At 41.7% G+C, this 20,533-nt stretch overlaps 2 protein-coding genes across 3 annotated transcripts in view; one reads left to right on the plus strand and one right to left on the minus strand.

Moving 5' to 3' along the window:
- TDP2 (tyrosyl-DNA phosphodiesterase 2) overlaps positions 1-6,883 on the minus strand; it is a 276,571-nt gene extending 269,688 nt beyond the window's left edge. For both annotated transcript variants that reach the window (XR_008200168.1, XM_052649239.1), the window contains exons 1-5: positions 6,585-6,883; positions 6,415-6,500; positions 2,636-2,815; positions 1,816-1,907; positions 807-925 (exon numbers count right to left, since the gene is read on the minus strand). Coding sequence is in view for 1 of the 2 variants with exons in the window: in XM_052649239.1 (XP_052505199.1) it covers positions 807-925; positions 1,816-1,907; positions 2,636-2,815; positions 6,415-6,500; positions 6,585-6,749 (642 nt within the window). In the remaining variant the exon portion in view is untranslated. The remainder of the gene's footprint in view (positions 1-806; positions 926-1,815; positions 1,908-2,635; positions 2,816-6,414; positions 6,501-6,584) is intronic.
- A 147-nt stretch (positions 6,884-7,030) lies between these two features.
- On the plus strand, positions 7,031-20,253 carry ACOT13 (acyl-CoA thioesterase 13). The gene is made up of 3 exons (XM_052648548.1): positions 7,031-7,277; positions 15,827-16,011; positions 18,615-20,253. Exons 1-3 carry the CDS (start codon positions 7,191-7,193, stop codon positions 18,817-18,819), a joined length of 477 nt encoding a protein of 158 aa, XP_052504508.1. The 5' UTR covers positions 7,031-7,190; the 3' UTR covers positions 18,820-20,253.
- Positions 20,254-20,533: the final 280 nt, after the last annotated feature.

Consider the following 20,533-nt stretch of genomic DNA (forward strand, 5'->3'; position numbering starts at 1 on the left):
TTCCACTAATTGCCTGCACAGTCAAGTCCAAATTCTTTTATACTGGGCATTCATGATCTCTTATAATCTGGATCCAACCTACTTTACTAGCCTCTCATCACACTATCCCTCCTCTTTGTACCCTCTACAGTCAACTGAATAGAACGCTCATTTCGAGCTGTACATGCCCTCTTTCATATAAACATACCCTGCTATTTGCAATTTGCACAAGTTTGCTCATGGTGGTTCTGCCACCATGTTCTTAATGTCTATATTTGACGTATTTTTCAGGGCCCAATTCAAATACAACTTCCATCGTGAAACCGTCACTAAACAATGTGGCTAAAAGTCATCTCTTCTTCCTCTAAGCTTTCAAGGCACATGATTACACCTCTCCTACAGCATTTATGCCTTTCCTTTATTTTAGTTACTATACATATAATCTCTCCCCTGCTAATAGAGGAATTCTATGAGAGCAAGACCTATTTGGCTACTTTTTGAAAGACTCACAGAATGCAACACAGTACCAACTACAGTGCCTTTAATGAAAAAAAAAAAAAAAACTAGAAAGCAAATGTGGAATGTTAGCAAACTCATATATTAAGAAAATATCTAATGAATCAAGGATCTTATTTTTACAAATTTGTCTATATTTGAAATGTGTCTAAAAAATTTAATATATAACGTTCTTTAAGGCTATTTAAAAGAATCTGGGAGGAGTAAATATTTCTCTAAATACAATGTTTTATATTTTTTTTAAGACATCATCAGGGAGCTATGAAAAAATTAGTTCATTCTCTTTAAGTCAATTTTAAAAAATTACTTACATGCACACACAAAAGGTTTCTCATCATTTGCGTATTTGGAAAAGGAATAATTTCTTGGCTTTTAAACTTCACTCTCGATTTCTTCAACATTATAGCTGTGAAATATCCTTCTTCATGACCTTCAAGTGTTTGTGGAAAAGAATGTACACTGAGAGGTCAGGGGTATTTGCAGTTTACCCAAGTTCCCTACTAAAAATTCTATTTTAACAAACAGGTACAGAATTCAAATGGATCTACATCGTAAGAGTAAACTATTACTTCAGAATAGTTGAAGATGGCCAACCAAGTCCCGACATAACTGAAGTATGGAAGAAATACAAAAATGTAGCTGGAAATATGGAAGAAATACAAAAATAAAAATGAATTTACATAAATGCCCCAAACAGTCAACAGTGCTAATACCAAATATAAAAATTTGAAAAAATTTTGAAAGGCAAGTGTATAAGACAAATTAAGGCAACTTGATAGGAACTTACTTTTAACTCTGAAAGCACCAGAAAAATCATAGTAAGTGAATAAAAAATTTAGAAAGTAAAAACTTGCAAGAAGAAAAGAGAACAGAAGTGGAGGGGCAGTGAATAAAAGCTTCCAGGTTTCTCAGAGAGCAAAGCAGATGGAGAAGGGGTGACTGGTTTATCAGAATAGAGGGAAACCAGGAAAAGAAGAAAAGGGAGAGAAGGGAGGAAGGACTGGAGAGGGAGGGGCACGGAGGAGGGCAGCAGACTAGGAAGACAGCAGCTGGGCAAGGCAGCAGGAGGAAGGGAGGAGGGAGACAGAGGGAGGAAAGGAGAAAGAGAAAAAAGAATTTTCTAGAACCGAAGGTTATGAACCTCCAGACTGAAAGGCCCTATGATTTTTTTAGTATCAGAGAGTGTGACTTCTTTGTCTCAAGCTTACTTTATTTGTGCTTTTTCCCCCTATGTTCCAATTGTTTAACTTTGATTTATCTCTCTCCTTGACTTGTTTTTCAAAAAAAAAAAGACAAATTAAATAACATAAAAATTGTCACCTGTAATAATCTTGTAACTACTTGCTTTCTTCTTTAGGTAGGCATAATATGGGGGAATAACTTCCTGTAGAAATATCACATCCGGGCTGTACCTAATTAAACACATCAATTCATGATAAGTACCAGGTATACCATTTCATTTGCAGCTACCTATTAGGAAAATACCACAGCATAAAAGAAACACAAAATTATAGTCCTCTAGGACACCTACTATTTGATGTTTACATTGATCTTTGATAACTATAAAATGAGAAAGATCTGTGTTACTTAACACATAATACTGTAAAATCAAATTAAAATATATATATATGACAACTCTTTAAAGTCAGAAGAACTGGAATCACTGATCGTAGACACCCAGTAATATTAAGAGCTTCCAATTGTCTTATACTCTAATAGATGCCTGAAGTGTTGTCTCTTTCTGTCCTCTTGAAACAGTTATTATTCATGATGAAGAAAACGGAGCTCCGAGCTCCAGAGAATTGAAGTGGCTCTCAAGTGGTTCCACAGGGTCACAGAGCCAGTGTGTGGCAGATACGGATCACACTGGCAATTTTCTTTTCACGATAATAATTATATAACAAGTTTAGTAAGTAAAACAGTACCAGAAGGCTTCAAACAAAAGTTAGTGTTCCCTCTGAACCCCAACCCACAGTCCTGCTCCCAGAGGCAATCACTGCCGATTCTTTCTGATATTTCCTCTGACAGCTGGATCTGAAGTCAAGACCAATTGCAAAGCCCATAACCTTGATCTACTACCCTCCTTGTAGGCAGGTAAGACACATTATCACTATCATGAAACAGATGTAATAATACTTACAAAGCTAAATAGGAACACACCCCTCGAGCCCTCTCTAGCAGATTGTTCATGTCCAGTCCATCAATATTCCAGGTAATGAAAGAGAATACGCTGCCATCTTCTTGCTGGACATTTTTATCTTCAGATGCGCTGGTTTTAGAACTAATGGAATCATTTGTTTCTTCCTTGGTTAGGTCAACACTGGCAAGAGCAGAATGAAACACAACTCTGCAAATAATCTAGAAACTGATTAACTTAAAAATCATTTTTCAAATCTTTGTAGCCCTCGTTTTACAGGTAAGTAAAATTCTCTTGCTGAAATTGTATTTATGTTATTTTTATTGCAATTCATGATCAATTGTGGATTTCACATTTATTCTTAGTCTTCCTCATTGCAAAGTTGGGCAGGGGGGTAAGTACATTTTAAGAGTCCTAAAACTATCTGCCTATGGAAGACCAAGAGTCTGATGACTACAGAAAACTAGATTCTGTGTTATGCAAAAGTCTGCTCACTTAGAACCAACTTGATATCCCCCAATGATATAGGTCATTAAAATAACTTTATAGACTACAACCCCAAATTAGATTAAGTACATAAGATTTCCACATTTATTTGGATTCATCTTAAATCATATTTGAAATATGGTTTCACTGTGCCAGATAAGGAATGGCTACAATTCTGTTATTCGCCTCACTGAGAGGTGAAATCCAATGAACACCCTTCTCTTTGAATCTGGGCTTCAGTGACTTACTTCATCAACAGAACACAGTGAAAAGGATATTGTAGGGTTTCTGAGGTTTGGCCATTAGAAGCCTTGCAGCTTTCACTCCAGTCTTTTGGAACCTCTGTCCAAGAATCTTGAGCTCTCACATGGCAGTCTGACTGCTCTGTGACTGCCATGCTGGAGAGACCACATGCGTGGCTTCCAGGCCTCAGGCCTGCCTGACTCCACCTTTCCCACCAAGGCCTGGACATTTGAGTGGAGGGACAAACGTTACTAAAAGGTGACTCTTAAACATTTATAAAAGATACACAAATTTAAGAACTAGGGTTTTGTATTTATAATTTTAATATATTGAATGCCAGTATTTTAACTTCTTTTAGAAAATTGTTTTTTATTTTATGGCCTTGCCATGCAGCTGGCAGGATCTTAGCTCCCCAGTTAAGGACTGAAACCCAGCAACAGCAGTGAAAGCTCCAAGTCTTAACCACTGGACCACCAGGGAACTCCCCCCCATTTTTTGTTTTAATCAAAATATAATTAACCAGTATTGGGGACAAATCCATATCAGGTGCCTCCTGATCTACCGCACTGAGGAGAACACCGTATCACTTCTGTGTCACATAGTATAATGTATATAAAACATTATACCAGTTTCAGGTACACAATATAATGATTCAATATTTGAATATACTGCAAAATACTCACCACTGTAACTATAAACTTTCTTTGGAAATAATTTCAGACTTTCAGAAAAGAGTAAAAAGAATTCTACTCACCATTCATACAAATAAATGTTAACATTTTACTTATTTAACATTTACCTGCTTTACCTGTTATTCAGAAACAATTGCATAAGTATTTTGAATGCACTGATCCCCTGGAGAAGGAAATGGTAACCCACTCTCTATTCTTGCCTGGAGAAGCCCATGGACAGAGAAGCCCAGTGGGCTACAGTCCATCGGGTCAAAAAGAGTTGGAAACGACTGAGTGCGCCAACACACACACCTAAAGATAAGGACATACATATATACCCTAGTACAATTATAAGAAAAGCAACAAAGGAGGAAGAAAAAGGTTCTAGGCAAAGGTGATAAATATCTTTATAAGAGCTGAAAGGCAAGAAAAAAAGACCCACTGGAGAAAGGAAAAGTTTGATATGTCTAGAATGTGAAGTTAAGTGGGCCTATGAACAAAGCTAGCTGAGGAGATGGAATTCCAGTTGAGCTGTTTCAAATCCTAAGAGATGGTGCTGTGAAAGTGCTGCACTCAATATGCCAGCAAATCTGGAAAACTCAGCAGTGACCACAGGACTGGAAAAGGTCAGTTTTCATCCCAATCCCAAAGGAGGGCAATGCCAAAGAATGCTCAAACTACTGCACAATTGCACTCATCTCACACGCTAGTAAAGTAATGCTCAAAATTCTCCAAGCCAGGCTTCAACAGCACGTGAACCATGAACTTCCACATGTTCAAGTTGGATTTAGAAAAGTCAGAGGAATCAGAGATCAAATCGCCAACATCTGTTGGATCATAGAAAAAGCTAGAGAATTCCAGAAAAACATCTACTTCTGCTGTATTGACTACGCCAAAGCCTTTGACTGTGTGGATCACAACAAACTGGAAAATTCTTCAAGAGATGGGAATACCAGACCACCTTACCTGCCTCCTGAGAAATCTGTATGCAGGTCAGGAAGCAACAGCTAGAACTGGACATAGAACAACAGACTGGTTCCAAATTGGGAAAGGAGCACGTCAAGGCTCTATACTGTCACCCTGCTTATTTAACTTCTATGCAGAGTACATCATGAGAAACGCTGGGCTGGATGAAGCACAAGCTGGAATCAAGATTGTCAGGAGAAATATCATAACCTCAGATGACACCACCCTTATGGCAGAAAGTGAAGAGGAACTGAAGAGCCTCTTGATGAAGGTGAAAGAGGAGAGTGAAAAAGCTGGCTTAAAACTTAACATTCAAAAAACTAAGACCATGGCATCCAGTCCCATCACTTCACGGCAAATAGATGGGGAAACAATGGAAACAGTGAAAGACTTTATTTTCTTGGGCTCCAAAATTAAAAGACGCTTGCCCCTTGGAAGAAAAGCTGTAACTAACCAAAACAGCATTAAAACGCAAAGGCATTACTTCGCCGACAAAGGTCTGTCTAGTCAAAGCTATGGTTTTTCCAGTAGGCACGTATGGATGAGAGAGTTGGACCATAAAGTTAGTTGAGCGCCAAAGAACTGATGCTGTTGAACTGCAGAGTTGGAGAAGACTCTTGAGAGTCCCTTGGACTGCAAGGAGATCCAACCAGTTAATCCTAAAGGAAATCAGTGCTGAATATTCAGCTAAAGCTGAAACTCCAATACTTTGGCCACCTGATAAGAAGAAATGACTCACTGGAAAAGACTCGGACGCTGGGAAATATTGAAGGCAAGAGAAGAAGGGGACGACAGAGGATGAGATGGTTGGATGGCATCACTGCCTGGACGGACATGAGCTTGAACAAGCTCCGGGAGATGGTGATGAACAGGGAAGCCTGGTGTGCTGCAGTCCATGGGGTCACAAAGAGTTGGACACGACTGAGAGACTGAACTGACTGACTGACACGCCTGGAAGTTTTGTAGGGGTAGGAAAAGGAGAGGCAGTGGTCAAATCGTGGGGAAACCTGTAAGGCATACGGACTTTAAGAGCAAAAACCATTATCCTGGCCGGCCAGCTGAGAGTAAACAAACAACAACGGGAAGCAAGGAGACTTCCAAGCTACCATTCTTCAGTAGAGGATTTTGTGTCTCATCCATTTCGAAACGCTCGCTTAGGTATGCCCTACACCTGGAGTAAAAAATTACATTTCTGATATTTCTCCCTAGGACTCCAAAGTACATCCGAAGTGACACAGCCTGGACTTCTCGGGAGAAGCGCGAGCCCCACAACTGGGGCAGGTCTCTTCTACACCAACCCTCCTTCTCCGGCTACTCAGACCCGCCGCCTGACTCGATGGCAGGTCCCGGATGCCCAACGCAACCTGGTACCCGACTGCCTCCGCCCGAACGGGTCCCTGGCCCGTCGTCACTCACCAGGACTTGGGCTCAGAGGGGTACTCGGGACGGCTTTCTGAAGCGCTCTCCTGCACGGCCGGCTCGAAGTAGGAGTTCAGCGCTCTCTGCAAAACAAAGACACAGGGATGGGACGTACGCCTGCATCACCAAAGTGAAGAGCTGGCAAGAGAGAAGCAGCGAAAGCTTACTTCCATCTCCCAGTCGTTCTCGGCCAGGTAGCACTGAGCCACAGCGGCGTCGCAACTCGCGACCGAAGCAAACTCCACACACAGGAGTTTCCGCTTCTTCACCTCGGGCTCCCCCTCCTCCAGCTCCGCCTCCGGCCCAGCCTCCGGACCGCTGTTCCGCTCCATCGGTTCCCCGCACCTTGAACCTGGCCCGGAGATGGTGGGGTGGATGGTGGAGGGGGCGGGGACGGCCAGCCGCCAGACTCTGCACAGGGGCCCAGCGCCCGCGGTGCTGGCCCATCAACCACCACCCGCTGGGAATCACCCTCGCCTCTCGGAACGGCAGAGCGCCTGCGCAGCGAGAAAGTCGGCCCGGGATGGCGAGGGCCAAACGGCGCATGCGTGCGCTGTCACAACGCGGCTGGAACGTCCGTGACGAGGTGCTAGACGTCAGTGCGCCCGCTGTCGGTGTGAGGGACAGTGGTGGCGGGTGCTCTCGACGGCGGACGCGGAACGCTCTTCGGGTCCAGAAGGCTGTTGACCTTGTTCTTTTGGGAACTTCGAGGCTCCCCTGCTCTTCCAAGACTCAGTCTTAAGTGGCGCTTGGGAGCCGGCGAACGGTCCACGATGATCTGGATGAAGAAGGCAAAGACTCTGGTGGAGCGTCTAACGCACTCAGGCAAATTTAACAGTTTCGATAGAAACCTGGAAAAGGTATTAGAGGCGAAGGCGCGGTTTCTCACGAAGGGAAAGAAAACGCCCTTCTTGGTTCGTGGGTAAACGCTGGATACGTAGTCTCTGGCTAGATTCTTTTGGATTGAGTCCCTAAATTCACCTTAGTAGTAATGATTACTGCTTTGATGGAGTAGAGTTATGTGGTAGGTGTGCCTACGTTAATCTGTCCGTTTTATAAGTCAGCAAAATGGGTTCATCTCAGGAATGGAAGAGGAGTTACACGTTGGGACTTGCAAACTGAGGCTAACCATGGGCAAGTCCTCAGCTGTTCTTCTATAGAGAGAATAGGAGACAGTTGGGAGGGGCTATTTTGAACAAGTTCCTTGGAAGAGAGGAGAGTTGGTTCCTAGTGGTGTCTCATTGGTTGAGTTGCAGAGGTTTCTTAGCTTGTTGCTGATATAATCTTCGTTTTTCCTGCTGGGATTTATAAAGTAAACTGGGAGGAGTGGTAAGTGGGGGAAAGTTCCCCCTTTAGGGCCTCACGACCCTCTTTGGAAGGAGGTGTTTTATAATAAAAATTTTATAATCACAACATTGTATAATTAAAAAGAAATGTTAAATTAATTTTAGAAAATAGTTTAACATCATAAATATTTTAAGATGTAGTCAATACAAAGAGGGCTAACTTTCTGTACTTTGGAATCTCGTGTGAACTGTACACTTAGAGCACATCTCAGCTCATACTAGCTGTGTTTCAAGTGCTCACGACTGACAGGTGACTATCCTATTAACTGCACAGATTGGTCTCATGGTAGGTGCTCTGTGTGTTTATTTGATCAAAAATGGATTTTGCAGTTGTTTCCTGTGGGCAGATTTGCTCAGGCTAAATAGGTTTATGCATAGTGATCTGTAAATCTAGTCATGAACATGGTTTCTTTTACTGTGAGTTTTAAGCTAATCTGATCTAAACCGGTGGTTCTCAGTTGGGGGTGGTTGAGCAGAGTGGAGGGATGCTGCCAAACATCCCCAGTGCACAGATTCCCTCCCCCTGTCCGCACAGCAGAGAATGGCCCAGACCAAATATCAAAAGCGTTGAGATTTTGAAAACTTGACTTAAAACCATGCTCTTAATCATTCACTTTGATCTAGGTCAAAACTAGATAAATTGCTACTCTTATTCTATATGCATATAAACCATGACTTTGCACTGGACTTGGACTTGGCTGTTCAAGTCATATGATTTCTTTCTCTAAATCTCTGGTTAATAATTCTTTAGTCTCTTTCTGAATAAAAGAAGTGTAGTTTTTGTGCCTTATGGGATCTTGACTGATAAAATCACTTTACGTCAAAAAATTGTCCTTTTGGTGATTTAAATATGACACCAGAGATTCAAGGCAAGAAATGCTCTTTTAGTACAGGATTTTAAAATGCAAGATTACTGTTAAACTGGAGTAAAAGATGTACATGGTCTCTCAGACACACTTGTCCTCTTACCCCATTGGTTTTGTAAAGACTAGAAGGAATAATGTTTCTGGGTGTAAGAAGCAAGTGAGATGTACAGAACTATTGTGTCAAGTCTGCCCCATTACCCACTCCCACAAAGTCAATGAATCAAGTACAAAAACACTGGAAAATTTGGCTGATAATATTCCAAAGAGGATTTTGTTTTTGGGACAGACGTTTGGAGATAGCATATAGAATCTGATAAATGATGGTGATTTTTTGTCCCTCTACAAATGATCTGTTGAATAAAGCAAATTGACAATTAGTTCTGGTATAGATGTTAAGTCAATGTATGAGATCATACATTGCACTTCATTTTAGCCTGTCCTCTTTAAAAAAAAACCTCTGTTTTATCCGTGTTTATAAACACCCACAAAACCTATCTTTTATGAAACACTGATACAGAAAGACTAACACTCAAAGTCCTGATCTTGCTATAAGATCACTTTTAAATCAGTCAACAAACTAAGTACTATGAGATTTTAAAGAAATACCCATCGACTTCCCAGGTGGCACAGTGGTAAACTATCCACCTGCCAATGCAGGAGATGCAGGTTCGATTCCTCAGTTGGGAAGATCCCCTGGAGGAGGAAATGGCAACCCACTCCAGTATTCTTGCCTAGAAAATTCCATGGACAAGAGGAGCCTGACAGGCTACATTTTATGGGGTCTCAAAGAGTCAGACACGACTGAGAGTGTGCACACACACACACACACACACACACACCACTCTCCCCGTCACAGTTCATCACCCTCCAGGAGTTTATCATCGAGGAGAGGAAAAAAGTGGGTTCCAAGGAACAGTCCCATCAGATGTGCCCTGAGGGGGAAAAAAAAGTCCTCCAAATAATTTCAGAAAGCACGGATGTATCCCCGTTTTTAGAATTGTGGTATAATACACATATTTTACCACATGGGGCTTCCCTGGTGGCTCAGACAGTAAAGAATCTGCCTGCAATGCAGGAGACCTGGGTTCAATCCCTGAGTTGGGAAGATCCCCTGGAGGAGAGTGTGGCAACCCACTCCAGTGTTCTTCCCTGGAGAACCCCCGTGGAGGAGCCGACTGGCTAGTCTTTGGGGTCACAAAGAGCCAGACACGACTGAGTGCACACACACACAACATAAGGTTCACCATCTTAACCATATTAAAGTATTCAATTCAGTAGTAATTTTTGCATTCACATAGTTGTACAACCATCGCCACCATCCATCTCCAAAACACTTTCCATCTTGCAGACCTGGAACTCTACCATTTAGGCAGTAACTTCTCATTCTCTTTTTTCCCCAGCCTTGCCAACCGCTATCTATAGTCTGTGTCTCTGAATTTGACTACTCTATGTACCTCGTATGAATGAAGCCATTGTATCCCTTTTATATATTAAAGCTTTCAACTGCTGCTGCTGCCAAGTCGCTTCAGTCGTGTCCAACTCTGTGCGACCCCAGAGACGGCAGCCCACCAGGCTCCCCCGTCCCTGGGATTCTCCAGGCAAGAACACTGGAGTGGGTTGCCATTTCCTTCTCCAATGCATGAAATGAAAAGTGAAAGTGAAGTCACTCAGTCGTGTCCGACTCTTAGGGACCTCATGGACTGCAGCCCACCAGGCTCCTCCTTCCATGGGATTTTCCAGGCAAGAGTACTGGAGTGGGGTGCCATTGCCTTCTCCAAAAGCTTTCAACTAGTTCTGCAGTAAAGAACATGTTTCACCTTATCATGTTTAAGTTAATTGCCAGTGGAAGTATAATAACCACCACCATAATAACACATGTGAAAGTATATACTTCAGGAGTCTCAGGTGAGATCTGGAAATAACCAGGTGAAATCCAACACACCAAGAAATAAGGGCAGGCAGTTCAGAAGCCAGGTTAGATTGTATCAAGTCATCCTTGTGGAAATGAGAGGTAAAGTGTAGGTGAGTGAGCTGTCTCAAGAGGAACAGCACAGACTAGAGAGAAGCATTAAGGACTTAAGGCTGAACCCCGAGGACATACAGGGTTGAGAACAGTAAGTAGCCTTTGAAGACAATAGAAATGCTTAGGAAAGTAAGAATAGACCTTATACTTAGTAGAAAAACTTTGAGGCTTTGGCTCTACCACAAAAGGACAGTGATATTAAAGTTTATCAATGTGATATGCCAACACGTATACCTGGACTACTGTTTCTCAGGGAACAGATTAGACTTCTTTGTTGCTGTTTGATTTGTGATTTTATCATAATGGGCTCATCATATTTACATTCGTGCAGGGCATCACTTGTTCCTGGGAAGGACTCTATTCCAGTTCTACATACTCAATTAGCTGCCGAAATTCTCCCCAAGTTTGTGCTTTCCCTCTTGAGAGAAGATCTGGAGGAGTGAAGAGACATCACCCTAGTCTTCAGTCTATAGGTGGTGAGGAAGGTCTTTCCCTATTAGCCCCTTTTCCAGGTTGAAAGCAGCAGAGGAGCTGTAATAGAGAGAAACCTTGCCAACATGATTATTGTGAATATAGACTTTCATAGCATCTACCTTTGTAGGCATTCTAGAATGATTCTATAAAATCTGCCATTTACCAGCCTTTGGGGAAAAATACTGCTTATAACCCTGCTTAGCACATCTCTCATCACCATCACCACCCTGCCAGTGAACATGAGTGGAATGGTACTTCAGCTGGTTAAATCTTCAGGGAATATTTAAATTCTTCTCAGCTGTTCCCTAGTGCTTTGTTTGCCTCCCCTGGCACCCGTTTGTTAACTTTTGTGTTTGGTCTTCTCTGACAGTCTCTACTGGTTCCTCAGTCAGTTTGGTCGCTCAGTCATGTCCGACTCTTTGTGACCCCATGGACTGCAGCACACCAGGCCTCCCTGTCCATCACCAACTCCCAGAGTTCACTCAAACTCATGTCCATTGAGTCGGAGATGCCATCCAACCATCTCATCCATCTCATCCTGTCATCCCCTTCTCCTGCCTTCAATATTTCCCACCATCAGGGTCCTTTCAGATGAGTCAGTTCTTCACATCAGGTGGCCAAAGCATTGGAGTTTCAGCTTCAGCATCAGTCCTTCCAATGAATATTCAGGACTGACTTTCTTTAGGATTGACTGGTTGGATTTCCTTGCAGTCCAAGGGACTCTCAAGAGTCTTCTCCAATACCACAGTTCAAAAGCATCAATTCTTCGGCACTCAAGCTTTCTTTATAGTCCAACTCTCACATCCATACGTGACTACTGGAAAAACCATAGCCTTGACTAGATGGACCTTTGTTGGCAAAGTAATATCTCTGCTTTTTAAAATGCTGTCTAGGTTAGTCACAGCTTTCTTCCAAGGAGCAAGTATCTGTTAATTTCATGGCTGCAGTGACCATCTGCTGTGATTTTTGGAGCCCCAAAAAGTAGCCTCTCACTGCCTCCATTTTTACCTTTATCTTTCAGTGTTCTTTTCAAGCTTCCCTGGTGGCTCAGATGGTAAAGCATCTGCCTGCAATGCGGGAGACCTGGGTTCAATTCCTGGGTCAGGAAGATCCCCTGGAGAAGGAAATAGGAATCCACTCCAGCACTCTTGCCTGGAAAATCCCATGGACGGAGGTGCCTGAAAGGCTACAGTTCATGGGGTCGCCAAGAGTTGACACCACTGAGTGACTTCACTCAAGGGAAGCAGGTTTACTTAGTGGACCTGAGTCTAATGGAGACAAAAACACTGTCTACTTGAAAGATTTGTGAGGACTGAGATGGTGTCTCAGGGCCTGTAAGACATGCATATACATTTCTGAGCATGGTCTTTAACACAGTTAGCCACAGTTAATAACCAAATAAATACATGTGCTCCCTACAGCCTGTATCTTGACTGAAACCAAAATCTTTTTTTTTTAAAAAACAGTGTCCTCTCTTCAGCCCCATTTGTTCAACAGAGCGGTAGTTCTCCATTGGTTTCTTCCCCCACAAGACATGTTTCTTAGTCCTGGGAAGTTGGGTAGCAAATCAGTCTTCTGATTTGAAAGAAGAAGCAGTCTTCATTGTTATCTTCCATTGGTTTACTTATTCTACTTAGGGAGACAAGAACTGGCAACACTAGGGATTCCCTGATGGTCCAGTGGTTGGGACTCTATTTTCACCTCTGAGGGCCTGGGTTCAGTCCCAGGTTGGAACTAGGATCCCACAAGCTGTGCAACAGGGTCGAAAAAAAAAGAATTGGTAACACATAAAAGTATTTCTCTGCCATATCAGAGTGACTAGTGCAAGAGTATTTCTATTCCAGTATGCACTTGCAGCCAATCTTGTATCTTAGTATACCCTTTGGCCTTTCAAGTTGGGTGGGTGGGTTTAGTCGCTCAGTCATGTCCAACTCTTGGCAACCCCATGGACTTATGGCCTGCCAGGCTCCTCTGTCCATGGAATTCTCCAGGGAAGAATACTGGAGCGGGTTGCCATTTCCTTCTCCAGAGGATCTTCCCAACCCAGAGATCAAACCAGGATCTCCTGCATTGCAGGCAGATTCTTTTTTATTTTCCATATGATCTCACTTTATGTAGAGCTAAGAAAAATAAAAGACAAACGGAGCTCAGAGATACAGAGAACAGTTGGTGATTGCCAGAGGCAGGAGTGGGTGGTGGACAAAAGGTGAAGGAATCAGAAGGTACAGACTTGACAATATAGACTTGTACTCCTTTCCCAATTTTGAATCAGTCTGTTGTTCCATGTCCAGTTCTAACTGTTGCTGCCTGACTTGCATACAGGTTTCTCAGGAGACAAATGAGGTGGTCTGGTATTCCCATCTCTTTAAGAATTTTCCAGAGTTTATTGTCATTCACACAATCAAAGGCTCTAGTGTAGTCAGTGAAGCAGAAGTATATGTTTTTTCTGGAATTCTTTTGCTTTCTCTATGAGCCGGGGAATGTTGGCAGTTTGTTATCTGGTTCCCCTGGGCAAGCAGATTCTTAACCATCTGCGCCACCAGCATGGGGGAGAAGATCAGTATTAAAATCAGTATTCTTCAGTAGAAAGTCAACTTGACATTTCTTTACTTTTTGTCCTCCCAGCCAAAGTTAGATAATCAAATGGAACACTAAGAGCTGATCTCTATTAAATACACTGTACCTTGAAATGACACTAAACTACCTTTGGTGACTTGGAGAAGGAAATGGCAACCCACTCCAGTATGCTTGCCTGGAAAATCCCGTGGACAGAGGAGCCTGGCAGGCTACGATCTGTAGGGTTGCAAAAAGTCAGATGTGACAAAATGCACACGCACACACGCACCCACCTTTGGTGACTCTGAGGCTTTCCTGAACTGCCTAGCTTTTTCAAACTGTCTTTACCTGGCTAAATTCAGCCCATCCTTCAGTCTGCAAATAATTTCACAGGATGCCTTTCCTAATGTCTCTTCCCTGAAAACATACTTGGATGAGTAAGATCCTTACCAGCAACCTGTATTTATCCTGTCGGCAGTCATTCACTGAACTGCAGTGTGCATGTATTGTTCCTGTAGACTGGAAACCCCCTAAGAGCAGAGATTGGATCTTGTTCATCTTTAGACTGCAGTGCTTCACAGTCTAGTAAATGCCCTAGTGAGTTTTTATCTTGGGTCTCCTTGCTGTGCATTATTAGTTTATAAGGACATCTGATGGCTAGATCATTTATTGAATGATAATGATCCCATTCTAACATTCACTTTTCCATTGATTTACCTGTTAAGCAAAACATGACATATTATTTAGAATGGTTTGTATTTTATGGTTCTGTTTCTGTTTTATATCAGCGCCTTCTAGGGGATAAACAGCAGCAAACAAGTTAGTTTGTGAAGTTCCAAAATGCCTTCCTGGTGGAAGTATAAAAGCCGCTGTATATATCTAGAGATTCTACGGTTAGCGACAGGGGAGACTGGGAGGTGGATAGACTTAGACCTGGATCTCAATTCTGTCATATCCGTGGTGATCTTGAGAGTAAACCAGTCTGAATTTAAATTACTACAAAATGGAAACCATCTCTCCCTTATTACATAGTGCATGGAAAGACTGGCACAGTGCCTGACTTACGAAAGTGCTCAATAAATGGTAGTTCTCTAGAATCGAATCGTTTAATGCATGAGACACCCCTCCCTCCCCAAAATACAGCAGACACCTCACACAGTCATCCATGTTCTGTCTGAAAACCTCTAGTGACAGCAAGAATTACTGCACTGGATGCAACACATTCCATTCACAGTTCAGTTCCAACTTCTAAATGTTATCTATGATGTTTTTTCCTAGTAAATTAAATAGGATATAAGAAACATTTCTGTCATTTTTGTTTCCTTTCTAAAGATGTTTGATATAACATTTTAATTTCATTGTTCCTCATTTTATCTTTCATGTAATTTTTTCATTATGATACTATAAACGGGGCAGGACCTTAAAAGCAGCAATTTAACTTTGCTGGATTCTATTAAACTTTTTTTATACTAAAATAGGTTTGTGGTATAAGCTTGTTCTCATAATGTATTGAGTTTCTCCCAGCCTATTTTAAAAATTGTTTTAAACCATTCATTATGAAGTCATTCTAAAAATTACTTTGTGCAGTAACTAGTAAGATGAAGTCGCTCAGTTGTGTCCGACTGTTTGTGACCCCATGGACTGTAACCTACTAGGCTTTTGCATCCATGGGATTCTCCAGGCAAGAATACTGGAGTGGATTGCCATTTCCTTCTTCAGGGGATCTTCCTGACCCAGGGATCGAACCCGGGTCTCCCGCATTGGAGGCAGACGCTTTAACCTAAATCTACAATGGACTAACAGATCACAAGGACCACCTGACTTTGTTAGTGCAAAATTTCTGAGAAGACATTAAGAGATGCCAGGTTGCTGTACATAGAGCTCAAAAGCTCAGATGGAAAGTTTGATTTCTGCAGAGGAGTGAAAACTACTCGTTTTTCCCTAAATATTCCTTTTTTATTTCAAAACAATTTACTCCAGAGTTCATTGCTATCAAGAGAGACTAGTAACTTGATTTTCAGTTTCCGAATCAACTTTTGGGGGTGGCTTGGTTTAATCCAATGACAGTTCTTGGTAGAGCTGTTTGTGCTTTTCTAATACCACCGAATATTCAAAATTCTCTTTTTTTCTTTTTTAACACTTAGGTGACTCTTGTTTCTGCTGCCCCTGGGAAAGTGATTTGTGAAATGAAAGTAGAAGAGCAGCATACCAATCAAATGGGCACTCTCCATGGCGGCATGACAGCCACCTTAGTGGACGTCATATCAACGCTTGCTCTGCTGTGCACAGAAAGGGGTATGGCCGGAGTCAGTATTGATATGAACATAACGTACGTATGCAAACTGCACCCCAAATAACTTTTTTCAATGTGATAACTCATTTCAAACAACTAAGACTACACACATTTGTAACAGAAATAGAGCATGAGTTTCCCTTAGCTGGTCATCCCCAAGTGCAGCTACAGATTTGCCTTAAAAACATTCCATGGGTTTAGAATCTGGAACTAAAGGGATTTCTAAGTACAGTATATATTAGTAATAATAATATAATCAGGAATATATAATCAGTGATAAAGGGAAGTCATGTGAACTTTAGGAAGCATCACTATGAACAAAGCTAGTGGAGGTGATGAAATTCCAGCTGAGCTATTTCAAATCCTAAAAGATGATGCTGTGAAAGTGCTGCACTCAATATGCCATCAGGAAACTCAGCAGTGGTCACAGGACTGGAAAAGGTCAGTTTCCATCCCGATCCCAAAGAAAGGCAATGCCAAAGAATGCTCAACCAACCACACAATTGCATTCATCTCACACGCTAGTAAAGTAATGCTCAAAATTCTCCAAGCCCAGGCTTCAACAATACGTGGACTGAGAACTTCCAGATGTTCAAGCTGTATTTAGAAAAGGCAGAGGAACCAGAGATCAAAGTGCCAACATCCACTGGATCATAGAAAAAGCTAGAGAATTCCAGAAAAACATCTATTTCTGCTGTATTGACTACACCAAAGCCTTTGACTGTGTGGTTCACAATGAACTATGGAAAATTCTTCAAGAGATGGGAATACCAGAACACCTCACTTGTCTCCTGAGAAATCTTCATGCAGGTCGAAAGCAACAGTTAGAACTGGACATAGAACAACAGACTGGTTTCAAATCAGCAAAGGAGCACGTCAAGGCTGTATATTGTCACCCTGTTTATTTAACTTATATACAGAGTACATGATGTGAAATGTTGGACTGGATGAAGCTCAAACTGGAATCAGATTGCGGGGAGAAATATCAGTAACCTCAGATATGCAGATACTTATGGCAGAAAGCGAAGAACTACTAAAGGGCCTCTTGATGAAAGTGAAAGTGGAGAGTGAAAAAGCTGGCTTGACACTCAACATTCAGTAAACTAAGATCATTGCATCCAGTCCCATCACTGCATGGCAAATAGATGGAGAAACAATGGAAACAGTGACAGGCTTTATTTTCTTGGGCTCCAAAATCACTGCAGATGGTGACTGCAGCCACAAAATTAAAAGATGCTTGCTCCTTGGAAGAAAAGCTATGACCAACCTAGACAGCATACTAAAAAGCAGAGACATCATTTTGCCAACAAAGGTCCATCGAATCAGAGCTATGGTTTTTCCAGTAGTCATGTGTGGATGAGAGCTGGACTATAAAGCAAGCTGAGCACTGGAAGAACTGATGCTTTTGAAATGTGGTGTTGGAAAAGACGATCAATTATTCCACCTAAGCTACAGAAGATATCATTTTTGTTGGAAGGGGAGGCAGAAGTTAGGGTGGGAAAGCCAATGTTATTTGACATGCTGCTGCTGCTGCTGTGTAAATGATGTGAGTCATCAGGTTTCAATCTAAATCTTTCCTTAGGCTAACTTAACATTTAGTCTGTCTTTACTATGGAAATGAGCATGCAATAAGCAAATCACAAGACTAAAATGCAAAGGGTCTTTTGAGATTAAAATGAACAAAAAGAACTGCTACGGCATTGAAGCACATACTCAGTTCTTCCCTTATTCCGTGTCCTGAGGGTTAAGACCGCCTGATGACCCTGCTTTGCCTCAAGACTGTTAGGAGCAGAGATCTTCCAACCTAGCACGGCACTTCATGATCTTCCAAGATACTGCTGTTACAACCATAAAGCACCTTTAATAAGCCAAACATAATTTTGGCCTTTAAAGTCTGTGTGGCCGAAGTTTTGGCTGCCATCAGGAGCTGCCTGAGATCCAAGAGGGCCTGATATTAATTCCTTATGCTGCTACTGCTCCTGCTAAGTAAGTCGCTTCAGTCGTGTCCAACTCTGCTACCCCATAGACGGCAGCCCACCAGGCTTCCCCCATCCCTGGGATTCTCTAGGCAAGAACACTGGAGTGGGTTGCCATTTCCTTCTCCAGTGCATGAAAGTGAAAAGTGAAAGTGAAGTCACTCAGTCGAGTCGAACTCTTAGCGACCCCATGGACTGCAGCCTACCAGGCTCCTCCATCCATGGGATTTTCCAGGCAAGAGTACTGGAGTGGGTTGCCATTAGTTGTTTTAAAATCATTTTAGAGCTGAGTAACTTCTGCATATTGATAACAAAACAGCAAGTATTACCTCACATTGGAAGTTAAGCAAATTAAATGAAAGCTTGGGGGAATCTTTCACTAGCCCCAAATAAATATGAAGTAGGAAACCTAAAAACAAAGAAGGGCCGCAGGGCTGGGGAGCAGTTGAAAACCCCTGTATTTATGGGAAAACAAACTTGTGTGCATGTAAGGAATCAGTGAGAGAGAACTTGGTTCAGGATCTGCCATTCAAATTAGAAAGGACAGAAAGTTTACTGATATTATTCTTGAACTATCTAGGAAAAAAAATAACAAGGCTGTTATGAGATACACTCAACCTTTTAAAAACTATTGTTAACTAAATTTAAATATTTCCTTTCAAGGTACATATCACCTGCTAAAATGGGGGAAGACATACTGATTACAGCACATGTTTTGAAGGAAGGAAGATCAATTTCATTTGCTTCTGTGGATCTGACTAACAAGGCCACGGGAAAATTAATAGCACAAGGCAGACATACCAAACACATGGGAAACAGACCATCTGAAGGATACGTGAAGAAGCCCAGCAATGAGTGTCCAGAGTAAACCTGACTTGGACAAATGTAATTTTCAAAATTACCACAACTAGAAGTAGCCAAGAAATAGTCTTTGGGGAAGATGCCAGAGATCAAGTGGAATACAGGACGGGGGGTTGTCTATATTCTTTGATTTCGAGTTAAGTTTTAGTCTGTAATCATACGTGATACTTAGATGAAAACACTTTTAGCTCAGAGTGTTTTGAAAACAGGTAAAGCAAAGCTCACAGGGCCATTTGAGGTATGACTACCTTAAAACTAAAACCTAGTATCAAGCTAAAGGTCAAATCAATGATTAAGCTAAAGGTCAAATTAATGATTAATCCTTAAATTGTAGGTCCTTCTCAGCTCTAAAATGGTACATTAAAAAAAAAAACAAACCCCAATTCCATCATTATGGAACTTCAAAGTAGATGAACCAGAGGCCACACTGAAAAATAAGAGTGAGCAGTCCTCAATAAAGTTTCAGGCAAAGCAGATTAGTGATAAATAGCCCAGTGGGATAAATAGCCCAGTTCAGGATTAGTATATTTTATAGTGGTGGTAGTGGGGAGTACAGAATTCCCTTTTCTAGTACCTAGGATAAAGCCATGCAGATCTTCAACCTCCTAATGCTTGGTATTAGAAAGACCCAACTTCACAAATTGTTTAGTCAATTTCTCAAATTTCTGTCAACTGTGGTATTTATAACTGGTTTCTGCATCAGGGTCTTAGTTCTAACATTTCACAACTGATGATCATAAAGAAAGGGAGTAATTTCCTTTGGAAGTTGGAAACAGTTAACAGTTAAAGGTTGATGATTATTTGGTTGTAGTAGAATACATCAGAATACATATAGCCCTGTTTGCTGAAGGGCAGAAGCAGACTTGATATTAGCAGTGAGCACATAGGAAACCCAGATCTAGTATTGCCCATGAAAAGTAACTTGGGATCCTTGGAGAAAGAGCTGATTTCAGAGCTGGGGGGGTGGGATAGGGAAATAACAAGATGAACCTATCTTGTATTTGAAAGTCAGGAAGTGCTCAATAAAACAAGGCGTGAAAATTACATAGCAGTGTATGACACAGAGAGCTCAAACCCAGTGCTCTGTAATAACAGAGGGGTGGGAGGTGGAAGTTCATGAGGGAGGGGACATGTATACCTATGGGTGATTCGTGCCAATGTATGGCAGAACCCACACTATTGTAAAGCAATTCTTTTCCAATTACAAATAAACAATATGGCTCTGAAAAGAAGTGAATCCATACTGTTTAGGTAACAATAAATGGCTGAGACAGGAGAGCTCTTGTTAACAGAATGCTGGCACATGTAGAATAAATATAAAATAGTAACTACAAAATGGGGAAATAGGACACCACCTTCACCAATGGACGTGGACATCAATAAAGAGCACACGAGCAGTGTGTTTCTGGATATTAACTTCAGGGGGTGTAACATCACTCACAATGGGCAATGACCAGGATACCTAATCCAAATTTAACCACAAAGGCAATCACTCAAATACCAAATAAAGACATTGGTTTTTTTTTAAAAAATTGGCCTGAACCCTTCAAAACTTGACGATGGGGGCAAGTTCCTAAACCTTTGCACCTAGTTACACTCAGGGCAGTTAGGTAGAGTTTAGAACAGTCCCTGACCATCAGTAAGTGTTCATTTCAAATAGATTCCAGTTGTCAATTGATCAGAAAACATGGAAGTGCATTGTGAATAAGAGTATTTTTGTC

The sequence above is a fragment of the Budorcas taxicolor genome, chromosome 11 (genome assembly GCF_023091745.1).
Source record: "Budorcas taxicolor isolate Tak-1 chromosome 11, Takin1.1, whole genome shotgun sequence".
NCBI lineage: Eukaryota > Metazoa > Chordata > Mammalia > Artiodactyla > Bovidae > Budorcas > Budorcas taxicolor.